The sequence below is a fragment of the Tamandua tetradactyla genome, chromosome 3 (genome assembly GCF_023851605.1).
Source record: "Tamandua tetradactyla isolate mTamTet1 chromosome 3, mTamTet1.pri, whole genome shotgun sequence".
In the NCBI taxonomy this organism is placed as follows: Eukaryota; Metazoa; Chordata; class Mammalia; order Pilosa; family Myrmecophagidae; genus Tamandua; species Tamandua tetradactyla.
Window position 1 is genome coordinate 122383256 of NC_135329.1, and position 14653 is coordinate 122397908.

The 14653-nt window shown below is 33.9% G+C and overlaps 1 protein-coding gene across 2 annotated transcripts in view; it reads right to left on the minus strand.

The window, feature by feature from the left end:
* Window positions 1-3229: 3229 nt before the first annotated feature.
* The window catches only part of STAM2 (signal transducing adaptor molecule 2), a 65806-nt gene continuing 54382 nt past the window's right edge, over window positions 3230-14653 (minus strand). For both annotated transcript variants that reach the window (XM_077153832.1, XM_077153830.1), the window contains exons 11-14: window positions 13584-13638; window positions 10121-10271; window positions 7219-7388; window positions 3230-5778 (exon numbers count right to left, since the gene is read on the minus strand). In XM_077153832.1, the coding sequence (XP_077009947.1) occupies window positions 5550-5778; window positions 7219-7388; window positions 10121-10271; window positions 13584-13638 (605 nt within the window). In that variant the 3' untranslated portion in view covers window positions 3230-5549. The remainder of the gene's footprint in view (window positions 5779-7218; window positions 7389-10120; window positions 10272-13583; window positions 13639-14653) is intronic.

A 14653-nucleotide genomic window follows, 5' to 3' on the forward strand; every position in this document is an offset into this window, starting at 1 on the left:
CCAGAAGATTATGTTCTTAAGGCTAATCCATTCCTGTGGGTGTGAACGTATTGTAGGTGGGGATTTTGATAACGTTATTTCAGTTAAGGCATGACCCAGGTGGTTTTTAATCCCTTATTGGAGTCCTTTGTAGGAGAATGAAATTCAGACACACAGAGAGAAAGACACGGAAGCTGAGAAAAAACCCACAGAAACAGAAAAAGCCACTGAAGCCAGAAGCTGGAAGTAGTAAAACCCAGAAGACAAGGGAGAGACTAGCAGATGCTACCATGCGCCTTGCCATGTGACAGAGGAGTCCAGAATTGCAGGCAGCCTGTCTTCAGGAAAGTGTTGTCTTAATAATACCTAGATTTGGACATTTCACAGCCTCAGAAATGTAAGCTTGTAAACTAATAAATTCCCTTTGCTAAAAGCAAACCCATTTTATGGAATACTGTATTTCGGCAGCCCAGCAGACTAAAATATGGTCTAAGAATTCTACAATAACGTATATTAAAATGTTTTAAATTCTAAAGTGTAACATCTGATGTATACAACTAGTTACTGGATAGTGAAGCAACAAATACAATCCGGACTCATAATAATGCAAGTTCTTAGCATCCCCAATATATAATAATGTCACTGAATGAATTAATAATGCTAATGAATCCTTAATTTTTTCATGTTTCAAAATTGTCAGAAAACACAGCAGTTTGAAGTGTATATCCTCATATCCATCTCCAGGTTCTTCTCGTCTTCCCTGAAAAGGGCTCTCCCTCACCCCCCCCAAAAAAGTCCAGTTTTATCAATCAGGTAAATGCCAACACACTAATTTTAGCCTTTATTGACTAAAAACTATGGTTTTGTATCAGAGAATCTTTAAAAGAGATTATGTGACCATGGAATCACAACAAACTTTAAGTTGACTTCAAATTTATTTTGCAGGCACAAAAATAGTTAATACCAGGGTTGCACGCACATTTAGGCAAGCCTGTCTCTGGGGCAGATAAAGGACAGCTCACTCTACATTCCTTCCTGATCATTTTCTTCTCCCTTGTCTTCTCTATATAGAAAATACTCACCTTCTATTTGCAGGTAGGACCAGCCTTTCCACACAGTTCTGACCAATGAGATGTAGGTGATAATCCCTGGGTAGGGCTTACTAGGAAAGAAATATTATAAAGACTATTTTTGTCTGAGCCACTAAGTGCCATTTTTCTATTTAGACACATTTTTTATACCTGTCAAAAGTTGCATGGAGGAAAAAAATCTAAGACAGCTAAGAATCATCTCTGTCTTGACACCTAACATAACTGTATGTTCACAGACCCCACTAGGAGCTATATCTTAACACGATACCACTGTCTTCCCTTTAGGTATGAGACCTACGCTATCAGTTGAGGACAAAGCTGTTGCTGCATAGAACAGCAAATTACACAGCTGTGCTTTTGATTCATCACAGTTGGAGGATTTAAGTCCCAGCATTGATTCCCACTAGGTTATGTTATAGCAGTCAAAGTAGCTGGCTCCCCAGACCAAGGTCCTACTCAGTAGAGATCACCGATTTGCTGTGAGGGTATTGGGAAGTTTTTATTTTCATCAGGGTATTCAATGATGCAAAATAAGAACAAAATCAAATTTCCATTCTTCAGTAGTAGCCTTTTGTTGGGGAATATCCATTCAGTTTTGTTTCTTCTCTCTTCCTGTTTGCCTTTCCTAACTGTGAACATCTTAACAGTTAATCTTAACAGTTAACTGCTATCATCTCTGGTGTAAACAAATCAACTGCTGAAATGGGAATGTGGTATTAAAAAGTCAATAAATTGGGATTATAGAATGAATGGGGTCTCTCATTTTTCATTTATGGTTAACAAAGATAATATAAGAATGTTGGTGGACTAAAGACATCTCTTTCAGAACTCCCATGCCAATTTTAAGCAATCTTATAAAAGTTCCATGAGGTTAGTACTCAAATTTCTCTGTATACTTTTAGCCATGTAAGGCATAGTTTTTCTACTTGACACAGTAAGGAAAAAAAAACCCTAAAATTCAAATTTAGTTTGGTAAAATTAGAGTTACTCTTCTTCTAGGGAAAACCTTTAAGTATACTTTTTCTCATCTTCAAAAGAACCTAAATCAAACACAGAAAAATGGAAAATCCCTAAAATTGAATCCTCCCTTTATTTAGGGCCTACAACAGATTTAAGTAAATAAGGAAAGACCTTTTGACAGGAACAACCTCTTTGTAGGCTGGTGCTATATATTTTTTTATAATTTATTATTCATAAAAATAACTTCAGCGTTCTTATCAAAATGACGCAAATCCTCTCCTAGAAGTCGAGATGTGATTTTTACTATGAAAACTAGTTTTTTTTTAAATCCCTAAGCCTTAGCTTTTATAGTTTTTTGCTTTTTTCCTTTAAATTTACAATCAAATACACTTTAAAAAACTGGAAGGTAAAAATTTTTATCTTCAAAGTATACAGTAAAATTTGTTATGTGGTCAAGTATCAACTACTTCAAATACTGTAATTACTGAATGTCGAGGTAATTCTATAAATAAGCTGCCAAGTTATAAGACAGAATTGGTAGACAGTATGTACCTTTTACAAACTTAAAGAACATGTCCCACTTCAAATATTTTAACACCCAGAGGAAATTTTTCTCTTTATTTGTTGGGGAGTATTGAATCATATCTCCCGCAAAAGGCATGTTCAGGTCCCAACTCCTGGTCCTGTGGATGTGAACCCTGTATAAACAGAACCTGTGAAGATGTTAGCAGTTAAGGTGTGCCCAAAATGAATGAAGGTGGACCTCAATGCAATATGGCTCAAGTCCTTATAAGCAAAGGGAACTGGACAGATAAAAGCAGCTGCAGGGAATAACCAAAAGTCGGAAATTAATGGAACCTGAGAGAGAGAAGATGCTGCCATATGTACTGCCACTTGACAGAAAAGCCAAGGAACCCCAAAAAGTGCCAGCCAGCCAGAATATACTGAGCCAAGAGGAAGCAAGGCTTCTAGACTCTGAAACTGTGAGCAAGTTCCTGTTGTTAAGCCAATCCATTGTATAGTACTTGTTTCAGCAGCTAGGAAACCAATACATTTTAACTTTAATAATAAAATTAATTCATTTTAAATTTTCAGGAATTCTAGTGTACCAAGATTTTATATAAAAAAGCAGAAGTTATTTTTATTTTTGATATAAAACACTGAGTATGGACTCAATGTAGAAATCTGAAGTTAGACAATTCCTTTGGCAGAAAACATTTAATTATAAACAGGTTTTAAAATAAATACAATTCATAAGAACATGGAAAGAAAAGAAGAAAAAACAACACCCTGCATTTCTTATTAACACCAAAAAAATCTGAATACACTGATTTAATAACATTTTTATACTAGCAACAGTCTGCAACACAAAATTCATTACAATATCGCAAAAATAAAATTGCTTTTAAGAGGGTGAAAAAAATCCACACGTATAAAATTTCACAGATAAGTGGCAATATACACTATTTAAATATATGTTGCATGTTATATTATTCCAAAACTGCATTAGTTGAACTTAATTGGCTGGCCTCAATTTAGTGGGTATGTAGTATTTATACTGGTTCAAATTGGACTTAGGCTGAATTAAGCATTTACAATTAGGATCATGATTATACATGAAATATTTACACAAACATTAAAATTATTGTTTATTAAATATAGTTTGGGAGAAAATTTAAGATTTTCTATGAAGCAAACAAACTATTATCAAGTGCAGCTTTGGAAATGTTTTTCGTTTTGTTTTTTCAAAGAACAGACTTGTTTCCAAAAAAGTAAGGTGCCATTATATAATATTTATATGTCTGTAACTGAATTCGCATGGGAGGAAAATACTGGATGAAAAACAAAACCTGAGACATTAAAGGTTAAAATTTTCTTTGCAATTATTTGGATCTGAAATCAGACAATGACAGAAATTGGGCTTTCAGATACTGTTCATTTCCCTTAAATGTAAACAAAGTGCTACAAAGACTATTTTGTTCTAGGATACCATTTCTTTGAAAAGGAAAATACTACTAAATTGAATTTCTATAAATAGACAAATGACAAAATTTCCAGACAACTGTCCTTATAATGGATTCTTAATAAAAAGAGTAAGTGCTTTTTTTAAAAATCAAATGTAGACATCTCGTTTCTCTGCACGTAACTTCTAAAAAATTAAGCTAATGTCCATGGTTCTTCCCAATTACGTAAGCATATTTATTGTCTTTCCTATTTTGTGTTATGTAAAAAGCTGATAGATAACGAAGTAATGTGCAAATTTTTAGGAGAGAAAACAAATCCTATTGGTTTACTATCTAACTCCTGAGTAGGTGGGCTTTATTAGTAATATAAACTAATTTAAAATGCAGGTTTCAGAAAAACTGCCAATAGCCTCTCTATCACTCCGCTTGCCTTCTATCAATCCATCACCTGCTATTGTTCTACAGGCTCAGAATTACTTCTGAAAGGAGCTACCAAATATTTTAATAGCTTGGGAAAGCAATGACACTTGAATCACTTCTTAATCAATAGGATGCACAGGTGGTTCAGTGGTAGAATGCTTGTCTTCCATGTGGACCCTCACACACAAAAAAAAACAAACAATAACATACCAATAAAAACAACTGTCATACATGTTTAACATACATTACAAATTATTTAAGAGTATCTCGGTTCAAATTCACATATGGTCTGTAAAAAGGAAATGCAGCATCACCGCCTACCACAACGAAAATCAGAAAACAAATGGACCATATCTTCATTAGAGAATGAAGATGTACCCTTGCAGGAAAGGAGATGCTTTCCTCCTGGGAATGGAAATGTTTTATGAGGCATTCCTTAGCTCACTGTTGGCATGACTGTTTGGGGGACCGGTTAGATGCTTTATCACACATCTGCATTCATATGGTCTTCACTGTTAATAACAGAAAACATTTTTGTTCCTTCCAAATTGCTCTTGCTTCTGTAGACAATTATATGCTAATTATTACTCAACATAACTCTGAGAGCAAAACTGACAGTACTGCAAACACAACTGCAATTTAAGGAGCCAAAAGGAAATATGTTGGCAAGCTAAATGCTTACACAAAAAGATGTTCGCATTTTAAAATAATAGTGTGTGGAAAACTCTGAAAAAAGTACACAGACAAAAAATTATTTAAAGGTTTCAGTGCTCTCCAATTATCATGATGTTGTAGGTGGGAAAGTGGTTTCTTTAAAGTAAAATTTACACTGCTAACACATGCTGATTAGTGTCACAAGGCTACTCATGGATGTCCAGATTTATGTAGAAATATTTTAGCATAAGACAAAAACAAATGGAAGCATAGTTTAGCTGCCTCTGATCAAAAGTCAATGACTTCAACTGGAATGAAAACTCTTTTATGGTCTAGCAGAGTAAGATAAGTTTGTGTGCTTTATTTATTTATAGTTCTTTTGAGTTGAGAGGAAAAAAATTTTTTTAATATTTTCAGATTAGAATCATGAGGGTTGAGTAATACACTTATGAATGCTTTCAAGAAAATGCTTGTTTTGTTTCTAAAGAAGAGGCTGCTGATGGTAATTTGATGGCTGCTGTGTAACAGAATGAGCTGGAACTGCCACCGGAAAGCCTGCCACCTGCGGTAAATTGGTAGTAGTGTTCTGGTAAGATGACATATCCACAGACATCCCCATCTGATGTGTGTAAGCAGTTGCACCAGTAGCTGATTGAAGATTAGAGTTCTGATTCATATAAGTGGGATTGGAAACAGTGTCTTGTCCAGTGCTACAAACAAAATTTTAAAAAGAAAACCATATTTACTTTACACTGTTCTAGGTTATAGTTAGTGATAAAGCATCACAACAAAATAAAAATGCCTTTTCCATCTTCTTTTTAAGTTTATGCAGCACCACTACTCTGTGAGTAATCAAATACTGATAATACAATTTTATATTTGGAAAGAGGAGAGTAGTACTCAGAAAAAAGAAAAATACAAGATTATAAGGCCTATTTTCTTTCTCCAAAATCTCTAGCATTTAAAAATCCTCTGAAGAGGTACAAACTATTCATGGCAGTCATACCCTTAGTCAACCACTCTGAGAACAGAGCTCCTAGCTCAGAGATGTACCTAAGGCCATATTTTCCATTTTCCCATCTCTCAACACAGCACAGAGGGTGCTACCTCTTCTCACACACTATTTTTTTTTTATTTTCATAATTATTTTTTATTTCCTCAATCAAAATACAAATTTACACAATATTGACTTTAATGTTGATATTGATTTTCATGTGAAATCCCACATGCACCTCTTAATTTATGGTGGAATTGAATTTTTTCCATTTATTAAGGTTTTTATTACTACACACATTCTTTGCTTTATTTGTGTCATTTTATGCCCCGAATTAGTGTTTTTAATGCAATTTTTGAGATATTTTCATGTACTATACAATCTTCTCACATACTCTTGAGGCATTCCTTTGGTAGGGGTTTTCATGTTCAAGGCTACCCCAGTGTCAATTTATAACCTGAATCCCTACTTACAAATAATGAAGGCAGGAAGAACAATGTCATCTATACTGAACCTATAATCTCTGGTATTCCAGGATAACAAAATTTTACATTTTAATATAATTGAAGACCAGGATGAATACACTTATTTAATTTTTAGATATCTCAAATTCAGTTATGGAATTTAAGAGTGGGAAAAGCCCTTAGAGATCACCTACAAAGGATTATATTGACAACATTTTATGTTGTTATACAAGACTTAATGTGATATTCACAACAAAACTAATCAAATAAAAATGTAGATTACATATTCCAAGGTTCAAACACGCTTCCTTTAAGGGTCAAAGTTACAAAAGCTTTTTGATTTTTAGGAGTACATGCAGATAAATGTCTGGAACTACTTAAACAGAATGATTACAGTACAGTGCTAAGGATACCATGGGCTTGATCCCTATAACGACAGTTAGCTTTATTTTGTGCCAGAGACTCAGACTATAACCACAGGCCTGGGCAACCATCTGTGTGGGTATAGTAGCATAGCTAAAAGCAACACATTTCACCTTCTTATCATTGGACTAAGAATGGACAGTTCTATAACTTCATCTTTCTAGTAAAAATGGCATTATTATTACAAAGAAGTGAGCCAACAGTCATTCTGAAAATCTAAAAAATTAATGTATATAAGTACAAAATAAACATAGCTTCCAAAAACTTACCTTAAATATGGAGTTTGAGCAGGCTGTGTCGTTACTGAGGAACTCACATTTGGAGGCAGAGATCTAAGTGGACCTATTTGATCTGGTCCTAGGCTGTAGCTTTGGGCAACAGTAACTTGGTGAATGCTCTGACCCACATAATTTCCACCATGTGACTGAACTGGGTATGTCTATTAAACAAAGAGAAAAAGTTGAGTCACTGATCTCTAAAACAACAGCCTAACAATATATTTAAAACTTGGAAAGACTTTAATGAAATAAAATGTTATAGTTCTTTGGGGAGCAATCTGCTTCCAGCAATCTATCCACCCTAGTACAAAAAACAGAGCTTTGAAATCACAGGGCCAAATCTATGGAAATTCATAATTTGCTTGGTTGTTCTTTTATTTGGGGGGAGGAGGGGATGAGAGGTGAGGAGAAGATAAGGGAGAAGAACAGAGGGAGTACATTTTTAAGTAAAGGGCTGGAATCTATTCAGGTTGCCTATTACTCAGTAACATGTTTCACTTGTAGAGCCACAGAAAACAACACATTCCCGTGAAGGGAAGCCCACCATCACTTCAGGTTACCAGCAGAATGACAACCCTCTTCACCCTCATGGGAGGATGACTCATCCAACTCCATTTTGGAAGTACAACTTGGGATAAAAAGTAGAAAAAGAAATGGAATCAGGACACAGTGTGGGCCCTCGTTGACTATGTCTCCTTTATTTCCTGCCTGCAAGACCAGACACAAAGAAGCAATAGTGGGTAAAGGAGAAGAAATATTCCCAGGAGACAGCCAAAAAAAAAGGCTTCAGCCTTTTTGAATATTTGTAACGTATGTGCCCTACTTAACTTTCAGGGTAACAGCTCTAAGAGTTTAATAGTAGAGTCTACTACTTGTCTACTATATCCAGCATTCAAAACAATGCATATGTTTAACAAATATCATAGAGTAATTATCATATTCCAGTTTTAAACCTTTTTTAAAGCAAAGACTATTCACATGACAATTCAGAATCCTAAAAATTCCAAATAAATTTTTTAAATGCAATCATGTCACCTCCTTAACAGAAACAACAGACTGAGACTGTGGTGAATGGAACTTTTCGGCAGTTTTGGGTTCCTCCGTTACCTTCACAGATAAAACTAATAATGTATCACCCTAACTGCATCTAATACAAATATAAGTATACCTTTTTCCAAATAAGATTAGGTCTTTCGAACATTTCATATGCTCTATTAATCAATAGTGTCAATATAAGTTATGTGACAAATCAAACTTGTGTGCTATCACTTATGTGACAGAATGCAAACTATTTAAAAAAGTTGTACTTAGCAAAACCTAAAGATTGTAAATAGTGTTTAGTAATACAAAACCTGACAGAGGAATAACAACTAACCCTTTGCAGACACACAATGAAGTAAATATAACAAATAATTCCATCATACAATGGTATAGACATTTCTATTTTGTTCCATTTTCAAAGCACCAGCAAACTACATCTTTAAAAACAAATTTCAACAGACAAGTGGATAAAAATGTGTGGTATAAATATACAATGGAATATTATTCAGCCATAAAAATAAATGAAGTGCTGATACATGCTACAACATTGATGAGCTTTGAAGATAACATGATGAATAAAATAAGCCAGACACAAAAATACAAACGATGTATAATTTCTCTAACATGAAATACTTAGAATAAGCAAATTCACAGATACAGAAAGTATATAAGAGGTTATCAGGGACTGGGGAATGGGGAGAAGAGAGAACTATTGTTTAATGGGTCCAAATTTCTGTTTGGGATGATGAATATGTTCCAGAAATAGATAGTGATGAAGGTTATGCATTATCAATGTACTTAAAGTCAGAGAATTATGCACTTAAAAATGGTTAAATTTTACCACACGTACTACACACAAAAAAGTTAAAAAAAAAAAAAAAAAAAAAAAGCTCAGAAGCAATACTGAGTAAATTTAAACTGTCCTTTGCACCCAGAAACCCATTCTATTCTCAGATGTAATGACCTTGCCATCATTTTCACAAGTTCAGGGCACAGCATATTAGATAAATGCATCTTGTCTGATGTGACAGTTACCATAGTAACTATTCTTTTTTTACTTAACAATTATGTTGTGTCAAGTCATGTAAATCAGGCACCCACATTCTACCTTTACTTTTTGGTGTCTCCCTCACATATTCCTTTCCATGCCAGTTTTCTTAAATGTATAGGAATTTTGCTCATCCAAGCCCATTCCGAATTCACTTGCTTATATGTTGAAATTTGAGAAGTCTTCTCATAATGAGAATATTGATAAATTTAAGTATTCACACTTCAGGTGGCAAGCACAGAAAAGGTGCAAATACTGGAAAGTGACGCTGCATGATGGCTTACTAATCTGTCGTTACTTCACTGCATGAATTTTTAACAATTTAAGTCACACATCTAAGAAAAGGAAATATAAAGCACTCTTCTGAGAACAAATGAAGTTCATTAACTAAGCTTTTAAATAATGGTATAAGTTAAATCTTGACAGAAATTTTTAAAGGAACATTAAGTCTTGCTTGTGGAGGGACCGGAAGAACATCCATCACTTCATTACTTGGAGGATTTTCGATATGCCAGGCACTGCCCTAAACCACGTAATACTCACAAAGGCCTTTGCAGAACGAGAACTCCCGTCACAGAGGAAGACTTTTCACTCAAGTTCAAATGGAACTAAAATGTATTTTTATGAAAGACCCATTATCTAATTTGTTCTTGTGAACATTAATTTTTAACCAGCATCTCTTGAAACTACCCAAGATAAATTTTATTCACGGATGATATAACTTTTAATACTCTCTTTAAAAAATATTTTTTTTAACTTGAAACTTTTTGAATTTTGAAAAACGTTCTCAAAATTCATGCTCACCTGCATTGGAACCCCGGCTGATGTAGGTGGGTAATGTGCTGGATGGAGCTTTGAATAGACTGAATATACTGGTGCTTCATTGACTAATTTATTATAAAGTTCCAGAGCTTCCAAGACTTTTGCATTCAAATCAGACAATTCTGAGTGCTTCCTGATACAGAAGAAATTACGTGAATAATCTTCAAGTTTTTAAGTATGCATTCAGCAACATAAATTATGTTGTTAACTTACATAATTTATTAATATTTTCAAAGGTTCTTTTTTTAATACAATGAAAGAACATTCAAACAGGGAAACTGGGAGGAGGGATTATTAAATTCTCATAACAGCAAGGCTAATGGGACTTCACAATATTAGGGAAAGTTCTATCCACATCATATAAAATGTAATCAATTAATAATTTTGGTGGTAGGAAAATTTTGACGTTATAGGTTTCTGTTGAAAACTCCATTATAATTTCTTAATTTAGGTAAGAATTCAAGCTTAATTATACATCTCAACAGAAGAAAATACTAGGGCAAGGCCCAGAGCCTGCTGTGAAGTACGATCTGACTGAAATTAAAATGTAGCCCCCCCAAAATCATATGCATTTTCATGTTTATATCAATGAAAGAAAAAAAAATTATGTAATTATCCTTAAAAATGCAAGCGAAAATAGTATATATATATATATATATATATACACACACACACACACATATTTATTTATATACCTATAAACTAGCCTCTATTGCTCTTGAGTTTTGAGAGAGTGAGTCAAACCAGATATCTTATTGTGTTATAACAACAAATCCAAATATAAAATCATTTTCAAATTTGCCCAGAGCAAATCCTTTAGACTTGGTACAATTTTGTCTGTTATCCTGGGAGTGGTAAAGAACTCTTGGCAAATGACAACTTTTAAAAATTTAAATGGATAGTTTTTATCTAGCTTAAAGCACCCACAAGACTGTTTACTAGATGCGGCTTTTTCCATGTATATACAAGAGACAAGAGGCAGAGACAGACACAAAGCTATCAAGTAAATGACTCTGTCACCCTTTCCCTATCAGAATTTATATCTAAACCTAAAAAAATAAAAAGTGCTTCTTTCTACTTTAGCATGTTTGACTATACAAAGAAATTCAGACTCTATTAAATTCGTCTCACAAATATCAGTTACAAACCACAGGAATTAGTGTCCATGATCACAAATGTGTGCCTAAGAATAAAATAAGGAATTTTGTTATATAACCCAGTATATGCTGATATAGCACTAGAGGGCAATGGAAAGACATGACGATTGTTGCTGAAATCTCCTTCCATGATTGGAAACCTAAACCCCAAAGCAAAAACAAACAGTGCCCAACACTACTTTAGAAGAAAGAGAAAATTAAGTAGAAGGTGGTTCTCTCCTCAAAGAGAATGTAATCTACTAAGGAACAAGTCTAAGTTTCAAAATGAGTAATAATAAAAGAACATAATAGGCAGGAAAGAGATCAACTGGGGCTGTGGTAGACTGAGAAGGCTTTATGAAGAAGCTAACTAAAACTGACATCTGAGGAAGGACAGGTAAGCAAAGCAAAAAAGGAAGATTGTGTCTAAAGGTCATGCCAAAAGAATTAGCAGGGTACTTTGGAGAAGAATGAAAAGAATCAACTTGGTCAGGGTTACAGAAAATGATTTTTGAAGAACACAAAGTCCAGACTATTGATCTCTTTTTAATTATTTTATCTAGACTTCTTTGGAGTCAATTTATATTTTTATTCTATATAATTTCTTAGTGTGATAAATGCTTGTAATGGTTTGCAGCTAGCTGTATGTACTCCAGAAGCGATCATGTTCTTTAAATCCATAGCTATGGGTGTAGAGCTTTTGTGGATGGGACCTTACGACTAGGTTATTTTAGTTGAGGCCTGTCCCAGGGGTGGGTCTTAATCCTCGTACTAGGAGTCCATTATAAGAAGCTGAGAGAACAAGACTCATACATAAAAAAGCCTTAGATAAGCTAAGAGATGGCATTCAGAGAAGCATGGAGAGAAGCTGAGAGGGAAAAATCCAAAGAAACTAGGGGAGAAAAGCCAGAGGAGCTAAGAGAGAAAAAATACAGGAAGTCAGGAAAAAGTCACAGACAGAGAAGCCAGAAGCTGAAAGCAGTGAAACCTGGGAGAGAAGGAGCAGCAGACGTTGCCATGTGCTTTGAGAATGGCCAGAGGCCTTTCTTCAGGAAGAAGGTATCATCCCATTGATGTCTTGACTGGGACACTTTCACGGCCTAAGAACTGTAAATTTATAAGCTAATAAAATCCCCAGTGTTAAAGCCAGTTCATTTCTGGTATATAAACTAAAACAATGCTATAAAATTAAATTCTGTACAAATAAGATAGAAGCTGAATGTAAAATTCAGCTTTCTGGCAGTAAAGGCATTTTTCATAACAGGAATGATAAACTGATGATGATCCATTTAAGTCAGGAAGAAACTATATTTTATTTATATCTGAATGCTCAACAATGGTAAAAGTCAATAAAAATTTTCTGAAGAACAGCAAGCATTTTCCAGACTGGCCATGGAACAAGGTAAATGCAATCTGGTCTATTCAGACTCTGAAACTGATGAAAGAATTAGTTATAGTGGAGCTATCACTCAAAAGATGAACCCACACTAGCAATAGTCACTCTGATTTTTAGTTCTTCTAGACTGTTTCTTTTGAAGGTATTCTTCTTTTTTTTTCTTTTGAAGGTATTCTTTTTAACAATAAGATTACACTGTCTTCTGCTTTACTCCACTACATTTTATGAAAATAAATAGGGCTAGAAGGGGATAGAAGTGATAGAACACTAGGGCCTTATCCACAGTTTTCCACACACTACAGACTCTCCCTCCAACTTCAAAGAGAAAGATTTGAGGAATAAAAGAAAGGGGGCAGAACTAAGTTAAAAACTCAGAACTCTGATAGGCTATTCTTGAGTACTGCTGTTATTTCTAAGGGAACAGTTAGACTAGGTAGGATGATGACATTAAGTGGCAAAAGAAAGAAATACTAGAAAGAGAAACTAAAGGAGAAGGTATGTTACAGTTAATTTAACTTCACAAATACCCAAGAAATTTCTTTTGAAATTTTTACAAATACCACTTCTCAGTGCCTAACAAGTCAGTGCTTGCCTAAGGTTTCGGTTCCCATTTTGAGTTCCATTCACTTTATTATTCAATACTCATTATCAACTCAATTAAAGCCCAAGTAAGAAAATGAAGATTGGTGCTATAAGAACAAGAGTCCCTGATTTTACACACATTGTACTGCCATGAAAAAAAAATGCTACTAAAATAAGAAGTATCATCTTGTTATCAACTTTGTAAGTTTGGGAAACTCGAAAACATTTCAACTGATTGTACAGTTCCACAAAACTGTCCCCAGTTTAAAGTTGTGCCAACATCACATAAACATAAAACCATACTTGTTATTCCTCGCATGAAAAATCTCACCTATCAATCTCTTCAAGTTTTTCATCTATCATTGGACCCATTTGTTGACAGATATCTGTAAATACAAAAATACACATCTAGAAACTTACTCCAATTTAAACCAATTTCAACAATTTTAAACGACAGAGCACCAATATGCAACACCATACACAATACACAAAGAATTAAGTTTATGCTAGAAAAGCACTATAAAAAAACTAATTTTAATAATATTCATTACCAACACAAATATAAAGTGACTACAGCAGTCAAAATTAAAATGGAAATTGTACCATGTTCTGTGGAACATAAGTTCCAGAGTTGATAAAATGAATATACAGACTATGAAATGTGGAATTATCCTCAGGCCTTAAAAATACCTATACAATTATCTAAGTAAAATGAATCCAAGCCACAGTATATAAAATATATAACCATATGTAGATTACATATGAACAGTTTTCAATATATTTAAGCAATGTCAAAATTAAACATATGGAGTATTTCCAAATGTGCACAGATAAAATGAATAGTGCAACATTCTATATTTATAAAGAATTTTCTTCTTCTAAAAGATGTAAAATGATTTATACATGTACCACAGATTTTTCTACCAAAACCAATAAAAAAAGGATAAAAATATTTGTTTTAATTGTTTCATGTTTTCTTGGGATAAACACATATCAGCATGTTCAACTGACTAGATTACAACGTTAATACAGATCACGCATAATTTTAACATTTAAAATCATAATACAAGATAATTAAACAGAAAGAAAGTTTTCTAACATTGTGACTCTTATTTAATACACTGTTCTAATTCTGTCCTTTCTTGGACTACAAATGTCTTCAGCAAATTTCACTGGTGGGCCTTCAGGAAATACAAAAATTTCCTTCTTAAGAAGGATATGCAGGTTTCTGACAATACCTTCCACATAATATTTTTATTATTCGATTATATTAGTCTCTTCCCCACCAGAGATTTATTTCTAATCTCTAGAAGCAACCAAAAGGCATGAGAAACTCAAGACGTTATGAGTAATAAAACTAATTAAATGACATTAAAGTAATCTCTAATATTCACTGAGTAC